Source organism: Echiichthys vipera, assembly GCF_963691815.1.
Source record: "Echiichthys vipera genome assembly, chromosome: 1".
Taxonomy (NCBI): Eukaryota; Metazoa; Chordata; class Actinopteri; order Perciformes; family Trachinidae; genus Echiichthys; species Echiichthys vipera.
In genome coordinates, this window is record NC_139826.1 from 15,352,597 (window position 1) to 15,373,276 (window position 20,680).

The 20,680-nt window shown below is 40.5% G+C and overlaps 1 protein-coding gene across 1 annotated transcript in view; it reads right to left on the bottom strand.

The window, feature by feature from the left end:
- Positions 1-20,680, bottom strand: part of nptnb (neuroplastin b) — a 32,178-nt gene that overhangs the window by 5,429 nt on the left and 6,069 nt on the right. Inside the window, exons 2-6 of the mRNA XM_083916964.1 lie at positions 10,431-10,778; positions 6,280-6,454; positions 5,422-5,516; positions 957-1,090; positions 544-817 (exon numbers count right to left, since the gene is read on the bottom strand). Coding sequence (XP_083773090.1) covers positions 544-817; positions 957-1,090; positions 5,422-5,516; positions 6,280-6,454; positions 10,431-10,778 — 1,026 coding nt within the window. The remainder of the gene's footprint in view (positions 1-543; positions 818-956; positions 1,091-5,421; positions 5,517-6,279; positions 6,455-10,430; positions 10,779-20,680) is intronic.

Here is a 20,680-nt window from a genome sequence, read left to right on the forward strand (position 1 = left end):
TGTGTATGTATATATATATACACACACACACATATATACACATATATATACGTATATACGTGTATATATATATACACATTTATACACATATATACTATATATATATATAGGTTGATTGATTTGTTTTATAGTTACAGGCTGGTAACCCCACGTTTATGAATACTGTTTTTCTGCTATCAACATGGGGACAAATGCGCTGTTACTGTTCCATTGCCATTAGCACAGTACACAAATAACCAACCCCTCAAAAGGTTAGCTGTGAGCCCTCTATTGTATAGCTAATGTGCATTTATTAATGCCATGCAAACCTTTAATGATCTGCTATAATCAAAACATAGTCTCAGTCTCAGTTTCAGGGCAGTCTGTACTGTATGTAGGTAAGGCATTTTTTAAAATTCTGCAATACCTTTTTGGCAAAGGTCAGACACCAGGCAAAAATCAACTTGCAATTTTGTAATTGGAACACAAATTGCATCACATATCTTTTATAGTTTTATTATGAATTAGTGCGAACTGTTTATAAGATAGAAAAGTTTTTCTTACCATCAATTATGTCGTCTGGCCTCTTGCGTTTCTCGTACACAACAATGATGACTACAAGGATTATGATTTCTGCGAGAACACCCAGGAAAGGCCAAAGCGGGGCAAGGTGGCTGCGTACCCGTAGTATAGTGGTTTCAGCAGTGTTTCCAATCACGTTAGTGGCATTGCATTGATATATTCCAGGATCTTTGTTTATATCCAGATTTAGTATGTTAAGCTCTGTGTAGTTGTCTCTGATAGTGATGAAGAATCGCCCAGTGGAGTTGTCAATGTCCTAGAACACAGTAACCATTTATATACATATATATATATGGCATGCCTTCTTTTGTATCTACCTATTTAATCGTCTATCTGTTTCTTTCTCTGTCTCTCAGTTTATATTATATACTGTATTATATAATATTATTACATACCGTATAGGATGTTCCATCCATTTTCCGCCATGTCCAGGTGGGATGTGGGTAACCAACAGACTTGCAGTAAATCATTGCATTTTCCCCTTCGTTTTTATTTTCACTTCGCTTGTGGCCAGTGACATCAGGTTTTGCTGAAAAGGTAAAATAAATAAATTAATAAAATCCATCATTAGCTGAGTTGGCAGAAGCAAGATATTCAAAGGCACATTTTAACTGCTACCAGATGGCATGAATATGGAAGGCATGATTGGCCGCTCCTGCTATGGTAATAATTTGTGTTATTCAGATGTCTATGTAAGAGAGAGGAGTGTAATTAACAGTCTCTTTACACTTATACACTGATACACTGAATTGGCTCATTTTCCTTCAACTTCAAGCTTTTGCACAGAAGAAGGAAAGTAAGTGAGCTTTTTTCAGATATTTTCAAAAATCATACGCATCACATTGCATCATATGAATATCTGCTACTGTACTTGCTAATACAATTTTAACACATACTGTAGCACTAATTATATTCTAATTATTAGACTACAGCTCCCATGAGTCTTACATTGAGGTGAAGACAAAACCTCATAGGGTCTGGTGTTGATGAACGCTTACAAACTTGGCTTTTGCTGATATAAATATATTTTGTTTTGTAGTAGATGCTAGTAGTTTTTTAGAAGAAAATACCTGATAAGCTTGAAAAACAGACAAAATAACCATGTTTCACTTTTCAGCATCAGATAGATGGATGAAATAAATAACAGAGTAACCTCGATAAAAAAAAGTATAGTTTTGGATGTGTACTTATTTTGTGAACTCAAACCTCCTCCACCAAACCCTAGCAATGGGGAATATCACTCTGCAAGAGATAAAAGCATTTCAATACAATTCGTAATGAGGTCAGGGAAGAGGGGGAGCAGGATATGAGTGTTTCCAGATGTTCCCATTCAGAATAATTCCACAGTGAATCCCACCAAAGAGATTTTGAGCCAAAAGACAATGGTGTAAATTGTCCCTGATTAATGAATGAACTGCTAATAAAATGCAACACAAGGGTTGTGAATTTAATTAATGTTGGCATATGTCATAAAGCACTGCAACAGATGCCTAGTCAAACTGATCCATCAATAGAACACAGTCTTTCCCAAAGGTAAGACACAGACTCTCCATGCATCTCTACACAGCATCAAGAAGATAACTGTTCCTGCTTTTCCACTAATCCTCAAAATTACAATAATTCCTTCCATGCAATTAAGCAGGATAAGTGTGAGGTCTGTAGTGAGCATTTTTCAGCTGCGTATGGATAATGGAGCAGGAAGGGTCTGAGCTCTTTGGTGACATCACCCGGCTCTAATTATGGTGCACACATGCTCCCTGGGCAGGGGAGTGGCCAAGCTCATTTGTTCCTTGTGCTGACTGTATTATGTCACTTTCAGACAGCACAGCGACAGCCCTCTGAGTGGCACCAAATCAGGCAGAAACCTCCATTTCACACTCCTGACTACGATTACTGTGATTATCAGTCGCTGTGAGATAGACAGAGGTAAAGTGACGTATGAATGTGAGAAGGATGTGTGAGGAGGAGCAAGGTTAAAGGTGTCAGAAAGAATTTAAAAAACAGATTAAGATAACATCAAGTGTTGAGTGCCATTTAATCAAATCATTCATCAGTTGCTTAATATTAAGTGGCTACATGTTTCAATTGCAATAATTTGTGTAACATTGTATAACTTGAGAAAAATGTGATATTATCAGTGTGCATGCAAATGTTTAACAGAGAAATGTGCTTAACTTTTACTTAAATTGGAGAAATATGAGGTACCAAATGTATATCTGTGGTAAGCTTAGTATCACAGACAATCAACTCCACTGCTGCAACAGAGATGGCTGGGACCGGATTCACAGCCTTAATCCTACAACATCACAGAACCCTCCATCTGTTGCCTCTGAGCTGAGTCCTGCAAGGATGAGTGTGCCAAGGACACTGTAGGCGAGGGATCTCAGTGAACTGCTGCCAGAAGCGCAGTGCAAAGCTGGATAGCATAACAGTGGGCTTGCTACCTGGGTCACGAAAGATCTCAAACACCTCTAGAAAATCACAAGAGCATTTAAGAACTGAAGAAAATACTTTGTTTAGATGCAGCAATGGTACCTCCTCTAAACATTCTGTTATTTTAATATTCTTCAGACATAGAATGTAGGCATATTTAAAAGGCATGCATCATCATTTTAGTTAAAAGACCCTCCAGGGAACAGATAGCAAGCCTCAGCAATCACAGGCCTGCAGTCTAGTGATGGCGAGGACACTTCAGTTTGATTGGCGATGAGTCCCATCATCAAACAATCCAGTGAAAGCAGAACACACATGGTCATCACCCATGTTATGTAATCAGGCAGCGCTTTAAGACAGCCGTGGAATAAGAGGCAGGGCATGCTCAGTATGCGTAGCCATGCCACAACAAATTGGCTTAAGCACTTCACACAGGCACACTTCTCTTGAACAGGGTTTCACTTGCCCTTTCTCAGAGAAGATTCCTTATTCAAGTTGATGATTTTACTGTCAGCTTGAATGAAATCAACACAGTAGTTATTTGGTTAGCTTGTTTTGTTATTTCATAGACTGTCCTGGTTAACTTTATTTTAACTTCAACCATTTGTCGTTCTTTGAAATACTATAAAAGTAATTTACAAACAAAAAATGAACTGCTCTTAAAGGGGACCTATTATACCCTTTTTACAGGTTCATACATGTATTTTGTGTTTCTACTAGAACATGTTCACATGCTTTAATATTGAAAAAAACACTATTTTTCTCATACTGCGCATAGCTGCAGCACCCTCTGCCTGAGACGCTCTGTTGCAACGTGTGTTGCGCCTGACAGTAAAAAAAAAGAAGGCGTTGACAGCAGTCTGCATCCTTAGCAGCTCCTGGCAGGAGTGGTTAGACTGGTTACCCATAAACAAGTTTACATCATTGTTTGAAACTTTGGTCATGTTTAGCATGAATTGGGGAACAAAGTATTAATTTTTGATTTATTCTGAAATACTTTAATTGTTCAGAATTTGATAGAATATCCTCTATGGCTGTAGCACGGCTGTCCTGGCATGTTTTTTAACTAAAAAAGGCACTTAAACAAAAACCTTTATTTTGTGGGGGGAAAAAATACAGCGAGCAAAATTAGAGAACACGTTCAGATACCTCCCACTTATTGGTGTTAATCTGGCACCGCTCCTGGTTACTTTGCAAGTTGGCAAGCCACTGTAAGGTGACTGAAACCCTGTGGCAGCAGGTTGTCAGGATGAAGGCCAAAGGGATGACCCTCTAAGGGCGCACTCACACTGTCCTTCCGCACCGCGCCCCAGGCTTTAGGGTACTTGCCCCCCCTCCCTCTCCCCCCGCGCCCCAGGCCCGTTTGTACTCACACTGCCTGGGCCTCGCGCAAATGCTTCTTGGTGTCCATACGTCATCAGGCCGTAACACGTCACACGCACTGATTACCGTCATTGCGATGAGTCCCTTTGTTTACAAATCTTTCCGTAGACCTCAGAGTTTTTGTGCGTCTCGTCGACTGTTTTTGAATATTTTCATCGACCAAATCTGCAGTAAACACTCCACCTCTGCATCACACAAACGTGAACCTTTCACCGCACTTGTTGTTGTTAAATGTCCGCGCATGGTCCCGCGTTCTTTTTTCTATGTGCGAACAGGCGCACATAAATTACGTCAGAACCGTCGTAGGCCTCGTGCTCGTGCTCGTACACGCGCTTGTACATGTGCAAACGGGCTCTACAAAAGCCCACCTCTCTCAGGCGGGCCGTGGACGGCCCGCTGTCCGCAGTTATGCGCGGAGCGGTTGCACTCACACTGCTCAAACGCACAAGGCTTTAGCTGAAAAAACGGTTTTGGCCCGGTGCGGAAGGACAATGTGAGTGCGCCCTAAGCCATCAGAGAGGTTGGGCGTTCAAAGTTTGCTTTGGTTATTTACAAAAAACATAGTACTACAGCATTGGTATAGACACAGCAGAATTCTTCTTAATACTTTGTTCTCTAATTCTGATCTATGCTGTATATGACAGAAAATAAGGAAAAGCATAATAGGTCCACTTTAAGGAAGCCTACTAGTGGGCTTTGTGTTTGCAGGTTTTGGTGAGCATGTGCAGTGCCTGTCCATTTCAGACTGTGAATCAGACTGTTGTCTTAGTGAACGCCAAGACAGACAACACCCTGCAATAAAGTCAAATATCTTTGTCAACAAGGACCCTCTTCACACAGCTTTGTGAGGTTAACTTATCTAGGACACCTTATCTCTCCATTTCTCGAAAGAAAACCACAGGCAACATGGTAGCTGAAACTAAAGCCAGGGTTTTCTCAGAATTTGAATACATCATAGAGGGAATCAATTATATGACATTGGCATGATATTTGTGTCATGCATACAGTACATAACAGTTCAGGTGTTAATATGAGAAATCTTACCTTTTACTTCAATTGTAGCATTTGCATTCGGTGCCAGGAAAAATGTGTAAACGCACATGTATTCCCCAGAATCATCTGCCCGCGGTTTAGCAATTCTACAACAAAATACAAAACACTAGCTTTAATATACCAGTCACTTACACTGTAAGTAGTCAAGTAAATAAAGTCAACTAATTTCAGTTTGACTGTAGTAATTAGTTTGGACTACAGCAGTGGAAGCTTGAGGGACCTACAAGGCCCTGGGAAACAAAATGTTGGTATTATGCTGTTGTATTATGGAACAGCAGCTCTGGCTTCTGCAGGGAAGGGCACCATGGGCATTTTAGCTGTTATCTCCAGAGTATCACTGATGTAATGTGACAAGGAAGTGACCAATTGGTCTTATCTTGTGGCTAGGGAGAGTCTGTGGAATGTCTATGGGGGCGACAGTAGCTTTGTGCTCCAATGATTATACTGTGTGACAGTAGGAACTACTAACTAGTTGGTACTTGAGGGTATGGTAGTTTTTTTTGTAGTTAAATGCATAGGTATAGTTCAATATTTGTCTTGAGACCATGATATGCTGCATTTCTTTTTTGAAAATCAAATAGGTGAGGAAGCCAGCATTTATCTCAATCAATAGCAGTCTGGAGGTCTTTAAAACTTTTAGTGATAGAGAACGCAATTTTGATTTGTTTTAATCAATTCTTTTGATTTTGTATGCAAAAGTTTGTGTGCATATTGTAACGTCCATGTAACGTTTAGGTCAACTATAGATAAATTCTCATTCAGTTTCAATTTCTTGGAGCACTTGTTGTCCTTAATTTCCTCTCTCCCAAAACATGTCCTACTTACTACATATAGGCAGAGCAGTGTCACCTGTATGCAGTGTTCCTATGCTCTGTCCGTGTGTTTGCGATTTCCTTTCCATTCTTCACCCAGAAGCTTTCTTTGTGTGGAATGTGGGCACTGGTGAGGTTACAAGTCAGGGTAACTGGTTTGATAGGGGTCTCCGCTGTCAGGATGGTCTGATCAGAGGCATTGATCTTTGGTTCTGGAAGACAAAGACAGTCAGACCTTATCACAGAAGTGGGGCTTAACACTTCAGGCTGAAGATTTAGAAAAAACACTTCACAGTCTATTGACAATTTACAGTGGTGCAGAATGAGTTCCATGACCTAAATTACTTCACCCACTAAATTGCTAAGCACACTGGTTACTAAACAATACCAGGGTCCATTTCGCAAGGACGTTTAGGAATGCAGGAGGTGTCATCTGAGAGCAAGGCGCCCTTTGCACTGATTTGAGTAGTGAGCAGGAAGCCTCCTCATCCCTGCCCCTCCTCCTCCTCCAGGGCGGACCAACCATGGCAACGATGGAGCCCCCGAGGGGAGGAGCAGAGATGAGAAGCATTATAATCCTACTCCTTGCTGCTGCTGCTGCTGCAAGGCCACAAGCAGGGCAAAGGGGAGGAGAGGGGAAAGAAGGGCTACTGAGACCTGCAAGTGACTTCTGTTAGCCCCCCCTCATCCCCCATCCCCCATCCCCCCTTACATCTCTCTCTCTCCCCCACCAAGCCGAACCATATGTACTATTAATAGTATCTTTGAGACATGCATACACACAACATGAGGTACATAAATTAACATTTAGCAGACACGGCACAGTGGTCCACAGGCAATTTAACCAGCAGGTTGTTTGTAGGACACCTTGTCACACTTAAAATGTGGAAACAATTGGATACTGAATGGTCTCATCAGAATGTAATAAAATAGGAAATTACCTGATCCCCTTCTACTTTATTAAAGTACCACTTTTGATTAAACGTACAGTAGAGTTTCATTCTGTTACATTTTGCCAAGATATATTCAATCTATTATTATCTTGCTAAATAGCATACTCACCAACTTGGTAAGGTCTATATCGAGGGGAGCATTATATCATTGTAAAAGGCAAGACAGGCCCCAAATCATGATATTGAAGCACCTTACAGTACAATACATAAGTGCACCGCCAGAGATAAGTCCCAGTAACTATGCTGGCACAGAGAGGATAGCTGGCCTCCCGTACATCTGGTTTTGATAAATTATTTGAACTATTCATTCTTAATAGGAATATGCAATTTCAATACATGTGTGTCTAATTTAGAACAATACACATATGTGCTACTTTGCAACACAAACAGTAGAACTCAGCATACCATTATGACTGTTTTTTAAAAAGCTTTGAAATAGCTTCTTGACTTTTAAGTGTGTAGTATGTCTGTACTCAAAATCCACTGAGATCTATGTAATTAGTTAAAGTGATACTTTTCATTTCAGTATTTAAAAAAAAAATCAAAAAGAAAAGAAAAGATTTGAGGTTTAGTTTTTCAAAGAGAAACTAGCGGAGTTCAGCTTGAATTTGTGTAAGGAATTCCGAAGGTGACGTTTTTTTTCACACTTGAAAAAATTGAAAATCTTCCACAGACCACTCCTGCACCTAAACTACTGTACTTCTCTCTATTATTACATTCCAAACAGCAGTTTCACCGAAATACAGCTAAATGGACTGATTTAGTTTCAAGAACTATGATGAAAAGGCAGAGTGACACAGCAGCGCTGTATTCAGACATATGTTGGTGTAAAATCCAACAACGATGCAAGAATGGTTAGGGAAATTTCTACGGACGTTTTGACAACTTGTCACAATTGGAATCCATTGTATTTGACATGAATAAAAACTGATCACAGCTGAAGTTCTTTGTTAAAGTAATAGCACATCATTTTGGGAAATATGCTTATATGCTTTCTTGCTAGTAATTAAGGAGGATTGAAGAGAAGAACCATCCATTCTCATTTTTTTACACTATGAAGCAACATCCAGCAGCCTAGCAGATTAGCTTAGCATAGAGACTGGAAACGGAAACACAGCTAGCCTGGCTGTAGGGCCTGTGTCCATTTAGCATTTTTCTCTGGCAGGGGGCTAGGAGTGCTTCACCCTAGTGCTTTCTAGCGCAGCCTGTGGTTTTGTTCCATATGCAACCACCACATACTCTCTCTTCTTATTGGGAATTATTTAAAAAAAAAAACCTGGTGCTAAGAAAAAACACTCAGCCCTAGGAAGTCACTGCTCCTGGCCAAGAAATAGTCTAGCACACCCTGGTAAAACCACATTTACGATGTTTTTGACACTTGACACCAACATGATATAACATGTTAATTAATGAGCTTAGGTTGCTGTTTCTACTGTAGTCTTTATGCTAAGCTAAGAAAACCAGCATGAGACATAAGAGTGGTATCCATGGTGTCATTAAACAAGCAAAGCTTTGGCAATTTAGCACATTTCCCAAAATGTCAAACTAAGAAAACTAGAATTTCTTTGAGTGTTTCATTCTCAAAAGCTAGATCTGGATAGAGTATCACTTTAAGCACATATACAACGTACATGTTAAAAACATGTACCTCAAGTCGATATCATGCATGCATGCATGATTTTCTTCTCTTGAATTGCTTCATGTTTTGTGGGAATGTTATATTTAAATGAAATTTTCCTAAAAATTCCAATTCCAATGAGTAGTTAAAAAGCTTTGTAATTGAAATTAATTACTAGGCAAATATACTAATTTTGGGTACAATGATTAAGAGTGATTCACATTCACAAACTAAACAACAGGCCAAACCAAGACAGTCAGACTTTGGCATGTTAGTTTGTTTGGCAACAAACTATACATTCATTTTGATGGGCTACTTTGTATAGCCTGTTACATACATGTAATAAATTGTATATTACATGTATGTACATGTGTGAAGAACATTTACTCCTCAGTAATGACAGAATATTGTTAGTGAGGACTTGCAGGTTCGATAAGTTAGGCCTACATTGTGAAGGGAAAGGAGTAAGTAAGTAAGTATACAGTATGTGAGAAGTGAACAGCTGCCATTCCTTTGCACTTCTTAATTTGCATCAGCCTTATCAACCTAATCAAATAGTGCTCACACAGAAGTCAAAATGTGTCAGTCCAATCAGAAGAGCCAGCAAGATTCAAACTCCTCTAAGCTTCTCAGAGAGCTTCACTATGACTAACAACATTCCACATATCCTTGTGCTCCAATGGGCAGAGCACTGAAGCATGTACAGATTAGGAGGGTCCAGTTGAAATTCAGTTTGTTTGAATGTTTGTGTGCATAGAGCAGTGGGTTAAAGGGTATAATGTCATTACTGATTCAAAGTCACACTTGATGGCTGAGAAGGCACAAGGTTACACAGTGCACAAGCAAGTCCAGAGAGACTGTTTTGTAGCATTGAAATCTCTGCCTCATCTGAACGACAAATGAGACACTCAAGGTCCTCACGTGGTCTTATCCTTTATTGGATTACCACACACAAATCTGAGAGCAGAAAATGTTTGCTTTTATCAGGAAAAAGTTGACAGCAGGAATCACTCTTTTACGCCTTAACAGATCCCTCCTTGTGTCCTCGTACAGTCCCATTTACACAGTGCTTAGAGTGTGAAAGACAAATAAAAAGCACCATTACTTCAAAGCACCACTAGGTTTCCGCTGCATTTAGCAGGCAGGGCTTTGAAGTAAATAAAACGATCGATGTAACGCAAGACACACAACACAAGGTTAAGGGAACAACTATTACAAATAAATCCAGGAATAGGAAATGGGTGAAATTAGGATACTGAGCAAAAGATAATGATCAGAATATTGTTAAAAAAGACACGTGAGACAGTAAGAACAAAGGTTTGTTGTGGGAAGAAAGAAGGAAATGTAGAAAGAGACCGGGTAAAGTTCTGGGTTTGTGGTCATGCACAACAAGATGCTCCCCCAAGGGATTTGGGGAGAGACAGGGAGTTTACGGAGTTTATTAGAACGGAACATAAATATTTATCAAACAAAGTTAGATAATAATGAAAACAAAACACAAAAGGCAACCACTAGCATAAGGGATTTGGACAATTGAGGGGTGTCTATGGGCTGGAGTGGTTAAGACAGGGGATTGGTAGTTCATCATCTAGGTACTACAGGACATAGACCACTCACTCTGTAGCACCGAAATGGTGGCCTGGGCACGGATCCAGGTGATGGCAGGGTTTTGTCGGAGGTCATTGCGCTTGGGGTCGTTGCTAGCCCGGCACTCATAGGTCCCAGAGTCCTCCAGTGTAAGACGCGTGATGCCGAGTACACTGACCCCATTGGCGCCGTAGGCTGTGTTGATGGTAACCCGACGCTTGCGGGCTCCGTCCCACAGCTGCTTGAAGGAGTCAGCTCGGTTGATCTCAGCATACCACCACTGGATCTCTGGAGTGGGGTTACCAACCACGTCGCAGTACAGCTCAAAGGTATCCCCCGTAAGCTTAGTCTCAGACATTGGCGACTTCACAAACCCAGCTGGAGAGGAAAAGCGTATCAGGTTGGCAGGGGAGGAAAGAGTAGAAGAGGGTTAGAGAAGTAGGAAGGTGTGGAAAGGCCAAAGGATGGAGAGGAAATTAAAAAAGTATCACATATACAAAAAAAAGTGGATGATTAAAGGCAAATGAAAAAAAGCAAGCTTGAAAAATCATTGATAGTTGGAAAAAGAAAACGTTAATGATTAAGTAGGTCCAGTCTGTTCCATGTCAAACTTCCTTGGCCTGGTCATACAACTGTCAGACGAAGTCATAGTCAACCAGTCAATGCCAGCAAGTAGTGCTGGTATCTTTTTCCTTTTCTCTTTGTCTCTTTCGCGCTCACATTTTAACCTTATAGGGCTGCTAAGTCTCTGTAATAAGGTTCCGGGTAGACCCCATGGGACCTATTCAAATGGAACAATTATTTTCTGGTTCCAGTCATTATCTGTCGTGGATAACACATATGATGTTTTTGCGTAATCAAATTATATATATTTTTTTAATGTTAAGCGTTTGACAGTTTATTGTAAGATTGTTCAGTGAAAGGCTCTGGAAAAAGCGTAATGAGAATGACTGCATTTTATGTCGACTATGTGACGTCACGTCATCACGCTTTCCCTCCACTTCTCAACTCTGAGAGCTGCTGTGTCTTCTGCCAAGATTGAGATCAAGATGCCAGTGTATTTTGTGCCAGAATGTCCACATTCCAGCAAGACCGGGTGTCCTTTCTTTTGATTTACAACTGACCATAAGATTAGGAAGCAGCACTCAGAGTTGAGAAGTGGAGGGAAAGCGTGATGAACGTGACGTCACATAGGCGACATGAAATGCAGTCATTCTCATTACGCTTTTTCCAGAGCCTTTCACTGAACAATCTTACAATAAACTGTCAAACGCTTAACATTAAAAAAAATATCATTTGATTACGCAAAAACATCATATATGTAATGCAGGACAGATAATGACTAGGACCAGAACATAATTGTTCCATTTCAGTAGACACCAGTGTAAATTTTTCAGGGGAGGATGTCCCATGGAGTCTACTGGAAACCGCATTACAGGGACAATAAAGAAGCCAGCACTATAAAGAAGGGAATTAACGGGATTTTTGAAAAGAATCTTTCATGTGCTTAAGAAAACACCAACATCAGTTACAGTACATTGAATGCAGCATACATAAACACCATACCTTAAAATTTCACAAAACATTCAAGTATATGATGAGGAGGACTTTTTGCATATTCTTTACTGAGTTAATTCAGTCTCCTTGAAAACGTTTTTATCAGAGAGGCTTGTCAAGTAGGTAAACAATCACTCAAGCCTTTTCTACACTCACTGTGTGGCAACAATCAGTGGCATCCCTATTGACATGAAAACTTCTTACAAGTCTCTGTCATTGATGAATAAAATCACTGGCTTGGAAATGTTCCCCTCAAGCTTACCACTCTGTCACAGGAAGGAGTGTAGGAGACCTGCTGAAATTAATAGGTACAATAATGTGGATTCCTGCATAAAGTGAGCGTTGTTCGTCGTAAAACTATCAGGTTATTGCCTCCACCAAAGATGTTAGTAAGTTTGTTAGAGGAATATCTCATCAATAAAGTCTGTAAAGTTAGGCCCCAGGCAAAGGAACAAGTTATTTGTTGGTGGGTGAAATTAAGGCATCGATGATAAATGATGGCATAAGGTGAGCATTTAGAAAGCAATGAAGCATTTTTATTCATTATTTTTCCATTTTTTGCAAAGAATATATTTCGCCTCCACCAAATTTCGTATATATTCGTATACATCATTCCATTTTTTGAACAATTTAGGGTCACTGGGTGCTGGAGTCTATCCCGACGCACATGGGTAGATAGTGAACACCCTGGACATGTCGCCAGTCTGTCACGGGTCTAACAAATTCAGACTTGTTTACTTACCTACAGGCAATTTAGAGTCACTGGTTTACATAACAATCATGTCATTGGATTGTAGGAGAAAACAGAGCTTGAAATAGCTATAAAAACCAAATCATAGAAATCGGCAAAAATGTAGCTATATATGTATGTCAGTGGCGGCTGCTGCTCTTTCAAGGAGAGGAAGCTCATTTTTCCGGCCTACATCAGAAATGTTTTTGTTTATTTATATGTAAATTCTACCCTTTGTTCCTTTTCAAGAAAATTATCTGTGACCTTGTCGTACCAACTAGGCTTTTCCTGGGACTTGACTGGTGTCCTCTCAATGGCCAGCAGAGCTAGGCTGCTTAAACGGCCTTGGCCCAGCTGGAGCTGCTGCGCCAGGCGACTGTGAAATGTGACCGCCTGTGAGTGTGAGTGATCGTGACGGGGGGAAAAGCTCCGCTGCTGCCGCTGCTTGTTGGGGAAAGAAACCGCAGAGCAGGGGTGCCCAATCCTGCTCCTGGAGAGCTACTGCCCTACATATTTTAGGTTTCTCCCTGCTCTAAGACACCTGAGTACATGCAGGGCAGTAGTTCTCCAGGAGCAGGATTGGGCACCCCTGCCGCAGAGTGACAGAACAGAAACGCCAAACACAACGCTAGTCGTTTTTACCAAAGACAAAGTCGCTGGGGATCGGTAAAGTCTCCGGATCAGTTCAGAACAACGGAATGAAAAACTTGGAAAATGCTCAGTAGGATGTTAATCATTCAAGATCACTGATCGCTGATTCGCTCATTTAGCTCTCAATCAAAAAGGGATTCCGCCTCAGACAGCTCATCCAATCATCATGCAGAAGCCCAGCATCAGGGCCAGCCCACTGTCCCATAGACCCCCAAAGGCGCTGAACGTCCCATGGGCGGGACAAAGCCCAGCATCTATGCAATGACCGTCTAGTTTCCCTGTAGCAGAACAATCTGCTCTACGCTTCCCCATTGAAGTCAGTAGAAGCTGAGCGTCTGGCTGTGTAAATCGCTGTGGCGCTGTGGGGATGAATTGAGAAGGAAGTTGCGCCGGTTACCTGTGATAAGGAGCTGATTCTGAACAAAAGATGAAGGCTTTCTAGCACGTATTTAGTTCATGAAAAGTACACACAGCAGTACATATTTCACCACTTTTTTTTTTTCGGTGACATTTTAGGGGAAGCTGAGCTTCCCTTGGAGACTTGGAGCAATCGCCACTGATGTATGTATATGTATATATGTGTAAACCTAATCTCTTTATCTATATCAGCTCTTGCTGGTGACACCAGAAATTAGGTCAGCCAGCTCTCATTTTGAATAAGCTGGACTTCAAGAGCAGGTTTTCAAAATTCATGTAGTGACAGTGGAAAAGTATAGTTAGGATGCAATCACACACAGTACACTTGTGCTTTTAAAGCAAAATGCATTCAAGTCAAATGTGGAACCTGAGTATGCATTCATATCCCCAGCACAGAAGTGCAGTGGAAATCATCATAAAATAGGATCCATAAGCATTATCACCACAACTATGAGTGTACCATGATGTGTCTGATTCATGACCCTGTTTCACATCAGTAGTTAGCCCAACAATACACTGCCATCCTTAATGAACCTCATCTCATGACAAATCACCTAGACCACAGACACTGTTCTCTGCCGCCCCTGCAGCCTGTCAGCTGTAAACCACATGTACTTAAATAAATCAGAAGAAGAAAAACGTTGCCTTAACTCTGCCCTGAATTGCAGAGGAAATGGGAACAAAGAGCCTTCGGTCTCTCGAGTGTTGGACTGTGCGTTGTGGCTAAATACAACAGCTTACAGGCCCTCCCCGAATTGTCTGCCCTGCTCAGAGTAATGTATCACAAGCACATGAACAGATAAGCCTGTGGAAGCCTGAGTGAGGACTGTAAACCACTGCATTCAGCTCAGCCCCCACTATGAAGACAGTTACAGTCAATTTTACTGCCGGGTGAAAATATATACCACAAGGTTTACAGTATAATTCTCAAAAAAAGGCTCTCCAAGTACAGCCAGAATATTTCACATCCTTAACAATACATGGATTTTAGTACCAACACGTCTGTTGCTTAACACTAGTTTGTGATTTACAGCCACATAATCATGAATTAGATGAAAAAGAAATTTTGAGGAAAATTCAGCAAATAAATATAATAATAATAAATGTAGTATTCCTGCTAGAAGATGTGTCTGAGGATATTTGGTGCTTACAACTTGCGTTTCTATGCGCAATGCCTAGAGATATGCGGAGTAATTAGCATTTGTTTCTTTTCTCTGGAAACATCTGGGCCCATCATGCTCACCACATAATCCCAGAGGGTGAATCCAGGCCTATACGCCTACACTGTTAAAGCAATATTCCAATTTAACAGAACATTTACTATGGCATTCTTTACTATGTATATGGGTATGACAGTAAATTGACTCGGCACATGGCACCATAACTATTGTCAGCCATGCATAAGTATTTATAATCACAGTATAGTATCTGCTTTATAAAATAATGAATGTCCTCCAAGGTGATGACAAATTAAATCAGAAAAAGGAACAGATGACTTCATTGATATTCAGGCTTAGGAAGGCTCTGTGGAGAAATACCCACTGACCAAACTAGGACACCCGGCCAATAAGCAGACCGATTTTCGCGTTTAAACAAGGAACTTATACTGGCAGTGAAAACAAAAAGCAAAGCAGTCAACCGGTACTCATTTATTTCAAAGGCGTGCTGGGAGACAGGAAGTGACAAAGAGAGCGGCGATGAATTGTGGTCAGCTCTCAGCAACTTGGTGACAGAAAAAAGACGAGTTCATTTTTATGCATGATATCATCTTATGTTATGACGATAACGCTCACAATACTATGCTGTATTTATATGTACAGTAGAGTAATGGGCATCTTACTTACATGTCTATCATGTAAAGTAAGATGCCCATTACTTTACATGGGCATCAGTAAGATGTTTTTGGGATTGCAATGAACAGCAAGTCTTAATCACTAATCCACCAATTTTTCACTTAATCAATATGTGGTTTAGTCCAAAATGTCAGTAAACGGAAAAAAATGTCTGATGATGAAATTGATGTATTCAGATTAATATTTATGTCCCAGTAACAGTCGGACCTAAAAGATATTAAACTTAAAACAATATACACACAATATAAATTATGAACCGGCTCTGTAACCGCGGTGTAATCCACATCATGTTGTGCCTTCTACCGAAGCGCCACCCTTCGTCTAAACCAAACAGAGACTTGTCTGTATTTAGGTGGACTCCTGAATGCTGGTACTGATTGTACTCTTTTACTACTCTACAGAAATGTAGACCAGGCCTCTGTCCACAATTAACCCCACCTAAATTCTATCTTTTGAGTATCAAATATGTGGTGTCTGTAGGCTTTGTAGCTGTTAAAACAACATTTGCTTAGTTGATAAAGGTGGCTAATGCTTGTTGAGCTAAAGGGGGTGTTTAAATGAACTAATCCTTCCCAGTGGCTGCTAGTTGTGTATTGTAATTTTACATGTTGCATTGTCTGTTAAGACCAACACAATACTTGTACAGACATTAATGAGTACAAACCAAAATATTAGCCTAACAGACTCAGCTGTGGTAGAGGCTGTTCCTGCTGGTCAGTGTCACAGTAATTTGGGGGGTCTTACATGTTAAATGGAGCATTCTTAAAAGAATATTATAGGTTAGTTGAAACAGAGAAGAGACATGGCGTTTCTATTTGAATACACAATAAGGGTAACATCTGCAATTCAATGTGTGCAGCAATGTAGTTGTTGTGGTAGTTTTTAAGGTAGTCACAAGTATAGTCATACTTTTCAGTACCACATGTTTTAAAATGATGCGCCATTCACAGTCCATCGAAAGTAAAGAAGCTATAAAAAAAAAGCAGATCTACAATCAGATTTTCAACCCAACGCTGCACAAATGAAACAACAGGAAAGCAAATCAACTGTTTTTTCTGCACCAGCACTGTGTGTGGGTTGTTGGGTTTTTTTTAGTGTAAAATTCTAGTATCGTGACAACCTTAGTGGCTTGTATGTCTAAGCAAGGAGGTAGAACTTTTACATTAGATGGTTTAACAGTGCACAGTGCCGCTATGCTTTAATGCACAGTAGTACAAAACTGTCTGTGAAGTCCTGTCTTGAGCCCTATTCAGATGGGATTCATTTTACGTGGGATAAGGTGATTTTTACCAGGGTTTCAGTCCTGTCTGAATGCAGCATGTCAGTAATTATTCTGGAGAATGTAAGAATGTAAGTACGGCGATTTTTACCTTCTGTAAAACAGTCCGTAAAAATACCACAGATAATACTAATCCTGTCCGAATATGACCCTCTGTAAAATGTATTTAGCTATTCCGTTATATCCTGTTAGCAGTCAAAATAGGATATCATATATATACACATATATATATTATATATATATTTATATACATAACATATAATAGATATCAGGAAGCTACGTAGTACACACAGGAAGCTACATAACACGTACATGGCGTCAGGAAGGTGACAGCATTGTGTGAATCGAGGTACACCTCCCACTTCTAGAAAAATACAGGAATTTCTTAATCCTGTGCATATTGGCCATTTATATTACAGACGATCAGAGGTAACCCCCCCCCCCCCTCTGTCCACACATAAAACTAATCCCATCCGAATAGGGCTATGGGCTGTGTGGAAGTCACAGACATTACAGCCTACACACTCCACTGATGTAGGTAGAGAGGAGAGCTCCCCTGAGGATTGACAGCAAGCTACACACCACCACCATGCAGCCTGGGAGTGAGTCAGCTGCCTTCCTACAACCAGAGAAAGCAGCGTAGGAAGTAGGAAACTCCCCTACGGCTGCTGAACTGGTTTTGTGCTAGCCAGTGTGTTTGTGTGTGTTTCAGATTGTGGGTGCGGGTGCATTTTTGTTGTACCTGCATGGTACTGTGACAGATATGTGTGCCGTTACAGGTCATTTGTATGACACAATAGATCATATAGTTTTGACAATCGTTTCTATATTAATACCTTTCACTCACTGTTGTTAGATGAGGTAATTGGCAGTTGTGGTATATGCTCTAATATTATACAGCATTTCAAACTGCATGGTACAGAAGGGCTTTTTTGGTTTTGGCTAGCCAATGCTAGAAAAAAGAGTTAAAACACTGAAGACCACTGATTGGTCAGAGAGAATAGTCACTAGTGCATTTTTTCCATTTCCATTTTTCAATAACCAAACTGCCGTTAACATTAGATGGTATCCCAGATTATTTTTAAATGGCAGACGCAAAACTATGTTGTACACTTGATGATGCATAGTAGTTTCATGTGGCTTTACTATGGTGATCAGCTGTGAATCCTGCCTACACTGAGGGGATACTATCCACAATGGAAAACGACATAGAGAAAAGCACCTGGTCCCACAATTGAGTCAAGACGAACCCGACCATAAAGTTTTTTGTTTTACTCAAACAATATCAAGCAATAAGGATTTAACCTAGTGACATTACTTAGTGAAATTGGTGTTTTCAGTTATTTTAGATGATTGAGATCTCATTTTGGGTTGAAGTTTGGTAAAGCAACCCTGGGATTGCATCAAGGTCACCAGTCTCTAAATAACTAAAATAATCAGGAAGGTGAAACTTGTCTTGCCCACAACACAAATGAGATGAGTCAGGGACTCATCAGTCTGCAAACAGCCAAACAGATCTAACAAAAGGTCAAATTAGGCATAAGTGTCCAAAACACCTGTGTGAGTCGACTGTGGGTACTATGGGGGTCTAGATCAGCCACAGTATCTTGATATTTTGTTTTAATACATATATATGGAGTCAGCCTTGTAGATACAGTGGCCCTCATTTATCAAAAGAACGTACGTCAGAAAAACATGCGTACGACCATTTCCAGGCAAACTTCGACATTTATCAATTTGGACGTGAGTGGGAGCTACGATCAAATCTCACGGCAGGTCTGACATTGTGTACGCAAATTTCAGCCTCTGGATTTGCGGTGCAGCACAGCAAAATCTGGCTGAAAATAATGAACAAACCCCAGCTGTCATTAAGCATAAGCAGTCACATATTGAGAACAGATCAGAATGGATTCTTAAAACAAATTAAAAAAATAAAAATTGTGGTTGGAGCAGTTGATTGTACTCATGTGCGTCTGAAGGCACCTTCCATGAATGATTACGCATTCATCAATCGCAAAAACTACCACTCGATAAATGTGCAGGTAATTTGTGATGCCAGGCTATCGCTTTTCAGCGTGGTTGCTGGGTGGCCAGGGGGACACACACGATTCTTTTATATTCCAAAACAACTCGGCTCCAGCCCCCCGCGACCCCGACAGGGACAAGCGGTTGAAGATGAATGAATGAAAAGGAAAGCGCACTGCAGAGCCAAAGTCATCTCCTTGGTTAGTGGCTACCCTCGATAAATTGCATTAAATCAAACAAGGTATCAGATGATTAACATCTTGGTATGGTTCTTCTAGGTGACAAAGGTTATCCTCTAACAGAATACCTAATAACCCTGCTGGCAAACCCCGCTACAGAGCAGGAGCGCAGGTTCAACAGTGCCCCCACGCACACGGGTCACAGTGGAGCGCTGCTTCGGGTTGAGTGCCTCCGTAATTCTTTTCCATACAGCGTTTTTATGGGCCCCTTTTATTCCACTCTTAAGACTGCCAAAAAGCACATCTTTATTTTTATCTCGGCTGTCAGGATGCCGAAAAGTTTCTTTTCGTGCCAGTGTTTCTTCTCGTCATGTTTGACCTCAGTGGGCGAGGCCCCCGAACCAGGAATATTTAAGGGCGTAACATGTTAATGACGATCGAAGTCAGCTGCCGCATTTTTCAAGGCCCGCTCATTCATACGCTGAGATTGGTCAGATACAAATGTTTCATAAATCACACGTGGGTCCTTTCCTACGACCAATTCTGCGCTCAGATCTGCGCCCGTTTTCACGCAAGATTGATAAATGAGGCCCAGTATGTCTTTGGTTGTTTTCTTTTCCTTAACCCTTTCACTACTTTTTTATCTACTGAGGGTACATTTTTTGACACTGGGTGCCTTAATATCTTCCTTGGGGTGTAAGTAGGTTAAACATTCGTAGTGATTTGCATGTTATTTAACTCACAAGTGTTTCACATAACTGCCAACCATTTATTTAAATTCTACCATGTGTACAGTTTGAGTTTTTAAAGTAATTTCCTACTTATCAAACATCCAGTGGCTTCTATTTTTCCTTAACTAATAACTTGTTTGAGGGCATAGCCCGAGCTGTACTTTCTGTTTTTACAGTCTTTTGACAGTTCTTGTTCTTTATGTGCACTGTGCACACACAAAAACAGGTTTAAGACATGACAGTCATTCATAAGCTTTGTTGCTGGAATCCAGAGGCCAAACTATACTTCAGTCTGGTACATACTTATATTAAAATGGCGGCTTGAAGCATACACTGCTCACAACTGAATTAGCAAAACCACTTTGACAACAAATGAATAATTAAGGAAATTGTTCCCATGTTACTATAGGTTACGTGTCAATATTCATATACACCAAAATGCATGTAAAACAATGTATGCTTAGACCGTAGGTAATTGTCAGATGGTCTGTCGTAAAGTCAGCAGTAATTTTCATGTGAGTGTTGTTATTTAGTACATTTAATAGTTTTATTTTAGAAGCTAATACATGCAAAGCACAATAGAAGGCCAGTTCCTGTCCCTATAGGCAAATCCTCCTATATATCCTAGATATCTATATTGACATATTATACAGGAACATTTTTAAACAATAGGCATGTTAGCGCTAGCCCTATAGAGTGGCTGCTTGGAAAGTTTCAGGGCACGCCCTCTCAAATGACCTTTCACATTACAAAAAAGGACTCTGGGGGTGATGTATCACTCTGAATGGGTTTAGATTGCCGGTGATCAGCTGATCAGTGAAACAGCGCTGCGCTCCACTTCCTCAAAGTGAGAAATAC